The sequence below is a fragment of the Sceloporus occidentalis genome, unplaced genomic scaffold (assembly GCF_023333645.1).
Source record: "Sceloporus occidentalis isolate IW3139 unplaced genomic scaffold, rSceOcc1.0.p SCAF_76, whole genome shotgun sequence".
NCBI classification, from domain to species: Eukaryota; Metazoa; Chordata; class Lepidosauria; order Squamata; family Phrynosomatidae; genus Sceloporus; species Sceloporus occidentalis.
The window spans coordinates 3,800,255-3,806,962 of NW_028317056.1; the positions used below are offsets into that span (position 1 = coordinate 3,800,255).

General features: G+C 37.6%; 1 protein-coding gene across 1 annotated transcript; it reads right to left on the bottom strand.

Moving 5' to 3' along the window:
* Positions 1–5,079: 5,079 nt before the first annotated feature.
* On the bottom strand, positions 5,080–6,455 carry LOC149285809 (polycystin-1-like). Its single transcript, XM_089494864.1, has 3 exons — positions 6,204–6,455; positions 5,638–6,011; positions 5,080–5,086 (listed from the first exon to the last, which is right to left on the bottom strand). The coding sequence occupies exons 1-3, from the start codon at positions 6,453–6,455 to the stop codon at positions 5,080–5,082; spliced, it is 633 nt and encodes a 210-aa protein (XP_089350990.1).
* Positions 6,456–6,708: the final 253 nt, after the last annotated feature.

A 6,708-nucleotide genomic window follows, 5' to 3' on the forward strand; every position in this document is an offset into this window, starting at 1 on the left:
GATACTTGGATTTAGGTGCTCTGTACCATCTATACAAAAGAAGGCTTTTTCTTGTGCCTATTTTTTTCCCATGTCCGCATTAAAACATGATGTAAAATAAAAGTTTATCTCAGATGCCTCTACGTTACTTCATCACATCGTATGTTGTTGATAGTAATGCAGGGCAGGACATAATATTACCACACAACATAATAATACCACACAACACGGTGGGAAAAAATAGGCACTTATAACTCCTCTAATCTCACCTAGAGTTTCTGTCACCCACTTCATGCAAGACACCTTCTTATTGGCTGGGGGCTGCAGGCCTCTCACCAGCAGGGTATGAGCTCTTACATAGCCTGTCGCTAGGCGCAAAATGGAGGGAAAAGGAAAGCAGTGAAGATGAGGAGGGTGAGGGCTAATCAGCTCACTGAAGCCCTCGCACACTTCCTATCTGGGTGCAGATGGACACTGGGAGAGAGGAGCCGGCTCTGACTAGATTAATCAGGTAACATCCTTATCTGCTATAGAGCAGGCAGTAGGCCTACTACATGAAATAGGGCTGCATTTTGGGGCCCTGGAGGTACCCCTTGGTTAATCCAGCAGTACAAGATAGTGCCTTGCTTCTTAGAATTACAGTCTGTAACAGCGTCCCTGATTATATGAGGTAATATTGATGGAAATCATTCACACGTTTTTTTTTTTTTTTTTCTGTGCAGTCAGTTTATTGAATGACTTTGTCCTTACAAAGCGCGTAATTTTGCATTTACCATCAAAACGGCAAAAATAATGTCATGGCCGTGTGACGTGGAGGCATCTAGATCCCATCAGGAGTTCAGGCGTTGGATACATTAGTCCTACATATAAACCGGGTCACCGCACCCATAACACACACAATAAATAAACACACAAAATGCCAGCCGGGTTGTGTTGCTCTAGCATACAGCCTCGGGTTCCGCACACGCGGGCCGTGGATAGAAAGAGAGTGGTTAATGCAGCGTTTTCGCAACTAACAGCTTAGGCAGCCACTGAACACGGTGGCTTTTGTCTAAAATGTTTATTACCTGTTATTCCACATTAAAAAATTAATTTATCTTATTTTGTAAACATCAATGATTTTTTTCCCCCTCCCCTCAATTCTACAAAGTCCTTTTTTTTTTCTTTGCAAAACTTTTATGAAGTTTTTAATTTAGCCAAATTCTGAGCACATAGCATATGAAAGGCAGAGATGAGGTCCCAGTTGTTCAACTTTTGCAACGTACCATCGGACATTAAATCATGCTATAAGATGTCACTTTCTTGAAATCCAACCAGAATTTAGTAATTTTACATGATAAATACAACCATGAATTTAATGGATTCAAGCAATATGTTATAGTAGCTGATATTTTATAGTAAAAAAAAAATCTAATAAGTAAACTTACACGGTGCCAGAGATGAGCAATAACCGTGTTGACGTTGCACAAAAGTTTTGGGTTTGTTTGTTTGGTTTTTTTGCAAAATTTTTGAAAATATATATTAGTTGAAACTGACCAAATTTCACAATGGAGATATACATTTCCTACCTTTTTATTTATTGAATTTTTTTCTTAATTTTTTTTGTGATAAGGCTTAAAACTGGCCCAGTCATTGATGATACGGCTCTGAAAAGTAAAGGGCCAATTGAGCAACTGTATTTCCTAATTTTACCTACATTGTAATTCTACCTACATTGTAGAAATGCCGATATACATGAAAAAATGCAAAAAAATATATTATCAATATATAACGTACCAAATATATTAAATAAGCAGCTTACGTATGTTTATTTGGCATTACGCATATTTTTATCTGGCCTCTAGTCTTTTGAATACTACGTTATAGGGAACTTGTTGCCCTGATAGAGGTTAATGAATTATCGTGGAACCTTTAAAATATTGAAACTTCTCGGTTCTATTTTGGTTGGTTCTGTTTTGGCAATTAACATTAATCTGGAGTTTGCTCGCTAAACTGCAGAGATGTGAGATGTTTGGGGCCTCTGATGGGATCAGCCCAGGAAAAACATGAAGCCAACCAGGGGTAGGCAAACCAGTGACCATGACTTGGCTTGTAGAAGCCATGGTTGCTTATGGGCCATTTGGTCTTTCACAAAGATTGTGGCTGCCAACTCCAGAACCCAACTTTGGTATCCTCCTTCGCCTTATCTCTTGACCTGAGCTCCTAAGAGAAATGGGTATTACGAGTAGGAGAACTTCTAAAAGTTCCGTGAGGGTCTTATCCTCCTAAACCAACCCCCAGAAACCCCTCATCAGATAAAATTATATTTATACATAAATATACAAGAGCGCATCAGACATTATTTAAATAACTTTTGTAATCCGTCCCGCTGCTCTATCTACATGTTCGCCCACTGATTACAACGCTATGAAAATATAGCAATTATTTTCCCATAAATATACACATTTATCATCTGCAAACAAGATTTGCAGGTTTACAAAGACTGTAGTGCCGACTGAGCTGTGAAGATGAATTTAAGTCCCCTCCTGAACAATTAAAAATAAATGTTAAAAAAAATAGAAAATTTTAATTAATTTTACTGGAAGGCACTGAAACAAAGTTTTTGTTAACTCTAACCTGCACCTTGCGTATTACAATGCTTTTAATAACTACTTTTTTATAATTATCCTTTACGGAAGGAAGTTCCAAGCTGTGTAAATCCTGCGTCAGGATCCTGTTCATAAAATGAATAAATATCAACAGTTTAGTAATTATTTTTATACTGTACACAGACTTTTGTGAATTATTAGGTCTATTTAAAATAAAAATATTACCCAAAGCAATGCCATATACCATGTATAAGCATATTATACATATATATATATCATAAATACGATATTATATTACATATTAGAAACATACATAATATATATATATATATATATAAAATTATAAGAGCAAAATATTTATGACTCCTATTTTTTAAAACTATATGAACTGGTTTCATACGTGTGAACAAAAAATCAGGGCAAATTTTTTTTTTTTACTTTGTCACTGTGACTTTTCAGTATTAGAATGCAGTTCCAGGTACATCTACAATAATCAAACAATCTTAAAAATTGGCACTTTTACAACTATTTGGTCTGTTCTAACATTCTGCATTTTTTTTTTAAATACATTTTTACATATTTTTTTTACTGGTTGTAATTATTTTACACATATGTTGTAGCAGTAATACTTTTAATAATGTTGTTAGGAAATACACAGTACTATTCTTACTTACAAATAATAATATTTTCACTTAAAAATCATGAAAATAATTATTACTTTTATTAATAGTTCCTCTCTGTTATTTTTATTGTGTGTGCTTTAACACAATCTATTCAGAAACTGCAAAACAGTCCAGATCTTTAAGTCATTTATCTGGAAGAGGAACAAATTTATTTTCTAGGCACAAATGGGAATATTTTTATGTCTCGGCTTGTTAGAAAAAAAAAAAGTTGGCCAATATCTCGGCCAAGCGAAGCCAATCAAAAAAAAAAAGTAGGATGTCTCAGATTCAAGATCTATTCACAGCTCAGAAGACATATTCAGTTAATGTATTTATCCCTCCAAAATACTGCCCCAAAGTATCTTTTTTTTTTTTAACATACTTATGTTTTTTGTTACAACTGGAAAGGTATTTGATAAAGTGCAAGGCGCTCCATGCAAACTGCTGAATAAAAACATATACATATATAATAAGACAATAATTCCAAGGGAAAAACTAAAATGGACATGAAACTGCCAGGGGTACCTAAAAATTGAGCTGCTAAGCGACCTAAATGGGCTTTATAAGTTATCCTGATCTTCAACTCTCCTTCCAGATAAGCATCATTTAACTTTTAGATCCCCAAAAATTAATGAAATGCACATGACTCCGCTTCAGTTGGATGCCTGCCAGGTTTAAAAAAATTAAAGCTATTTTAGCATCCAAGGGTCTTGCTATCCTGGCCATAGAAAGAAGGACAGGCAACCGAGAGAAGTGGTCTACTAACTTGCTTTCTGCCTCTTTTCATACTTAAATCTGTCTAGCTTCAACCTCTCAAACCGCCCTCAGAGTTTGTTGCCAAAATTCTAACGATCTAGTTACATTTTTTGCAGAAAAAGTCGCGATACGCCATACCCAGAGTATACTCATACATACATATCTGTAATACAGCCTTTAAAAGGGGGTTAAGGAAGACTTCATATAAGTGAGACACATATCCAAACTTGGTCCGATCTTTTGGTTTGTGAAACAAGGTGCAACGTTTTCTCCCCTTACTCTGTATTTTCTGTGCATACTGCTGTTCCAGGGGATGGTTTCTTCTCAGAGGTTGAAGACGTGTCACGTAAACTAAGAATTATTTTTTTGCTAAAGCGATGCCGTTCACTAAATTTGGTTAGTGTGAAGCAAATTAGTGCTGTACTCCATAAAACTGAAAAGCAACATTGGACATGCTCTTTGCAAGTCCTTATATTAAGCTAATTACATAAAAAAGGTTCTTAAGTGCACAATTGAGGTCTTGGGTCTTGTCACTCACAGTCTATTATTTTCTCTTCGAAGAAGGATCTAAAGTTTTGGTCCTCTTCTTAAAAAAACACGCTGCATCTCTTTACAGTGCTTAAAAATAAGGTTTTGGAAGTTCTTGCAGCACCCTGAATGATTTTGTAAGGCTAGAGAAGAAGTGGCTCCAGAAACTTGTAAGATCCCAGAACCAGCCAGCAGATACTTCCCCTCTATGGTCCCTTGTGTAAGCACCAACAATATATGCAAGAAGCACCTCAAAAAGTCAAGACATCGGAACGTTCTGTGAGTTTTTTTAACACTGTAAGAGGCATTGCGTAGTACCATGTAGTTCTGTTTCACACACATACAACTCATAAGCATATTAAAGTCGACAGATTCTAGAACAGCCAGCTGTCTACATGTCATCAGGGCTTGTGGGGAAAAAACCATACAAACCACCAGGGCTTATATTGGGATTACATTAAAGCTTTCAAGCCGCCAGGGCTTTTTAAAAAAGTAGCAGATTAAAATCTTTCAAGCCACCAGGGCTCGATTAGAGAGAGAAACCAATAAGTATTTCTGCTGGTTGCCTATGAGCTGGAACAAAGATAAAATGTGGATACAAAGGTATTTCAAGAATTATCTAGCAAATGTATCATCACTTGTCCCAAATAAAGATTTGACTTTAGAATTCAAGAAACTTTCTGGTTGGTTGACCAACTACTTTTATCTGGACCTGCATCTCAAACCATCTTGTTGCAGGCTTAGTGCGGAAAAGCTTCTGGTCACTGGCATCTTCACCAAAAATATGGTGTACGAATGAATATGCGATCCATGCAAGCATGTACGCTGCCTGCTAACTGACACTAGGATGAACTCTGTTGTGGGCCCGAAGAGACTTTCTTTTTTTATTTTGGGAAGAGTAAGTTATCTGCATTGGGATCAAAGCCTGCTCTTCGCCCATCGTTTTATTTGAAGAAATCGCCTTACTTTCCATTGAACTCTCTAAGCCTTCCGCAGGAGCTGCGACTGGTCTGGAAGCCCAAGCAGAACTTTTTGTAACATGAGCGCTTGTGTCAGATTTTCTCGCCTGTGTAGTTGTTAGGGTTTGGCTGTTCCTAGATGAAATTTGGGAGTTGGATACAGACCTCCTGGTGGGATGATCTCCACTTTGTTTGGCCTGGTCACTTCTCCTTCTGATGACTTTTGTCTGCATTTCTTCTAAACAGCACTCCATGCGATACACCTCTTCAGTGGCATGGTTAACCTGGTCAAATTGTGAAAGCAGGGTCTCCAGTATGGGCAACAACCTTTGGATGTTTGAGTCTACTTCTATTTTTTCCCTAGTTTCCCTGGTGCTCCCCGCACTCATGGTGTCAAGCTGACTGGAGATAGTTGAGAAGGAGGATGAGGAGGAGGTATCTGAAGCGGCACTTGGGGTGAGGCCTCGGATAGACTTTGAGTCACTTGAGGAACGTGATGGAAGTGGCTCCATACCTTCAAACCGAACTTTATGACGGAACTGGAACATAAGACCAGATAGTTAGATGCAGTCCAAACCAAACCCCTTTACACCAACAGACAAAAAACAAATCAGTATTCAACATTGCACAGTGGGATCTAATTTGTCGAAGACTTTCGTGTCAGAGATCTGCTAAAAAGGAAATGGGGGATTACTTTTTACAGCCTCAATTATTTATTTTTCACAACTTACCTCCTTAACCTTGCTGACTCCCATCCATATTCGCAACCTCCTTAAGAAGAGTTCCACCATCTCGTAGTCCTGAAGTTCAAAGGCTGGACGGAACATTTCCATCCTCACCTGGGTGTAGTTACTAATTAGTATTGCTGCCATTAGCCGCCTAAGGATCCACACCACCAGAACCATGTAGCTTATTGAAAAGAGCCGAGGGAGAATGTAGAAGTTTGGGAAAGAGGATTTAATGCTGATGCATCCACAAGCCATAGAGAGCATTGTAACCATACTGGAACCAAAACCGTGGAAATTCTCCCAAGATGAAGAAAATAGCTGGTGAAAGAAGATGTACAAAACTGTATCATTAATTATCACCCAATCTATTCACTGTTGTTACAATTTACAGTGTTTGATTTACTGAGACTTTTGACCATTTCTGAGGAGTCAAATTGATTTTCTCAGGCTGAAAACTTTTCCAACTAACCATTTTATGCAAATGAACTGTTCGCAAATGAAAAGTTGT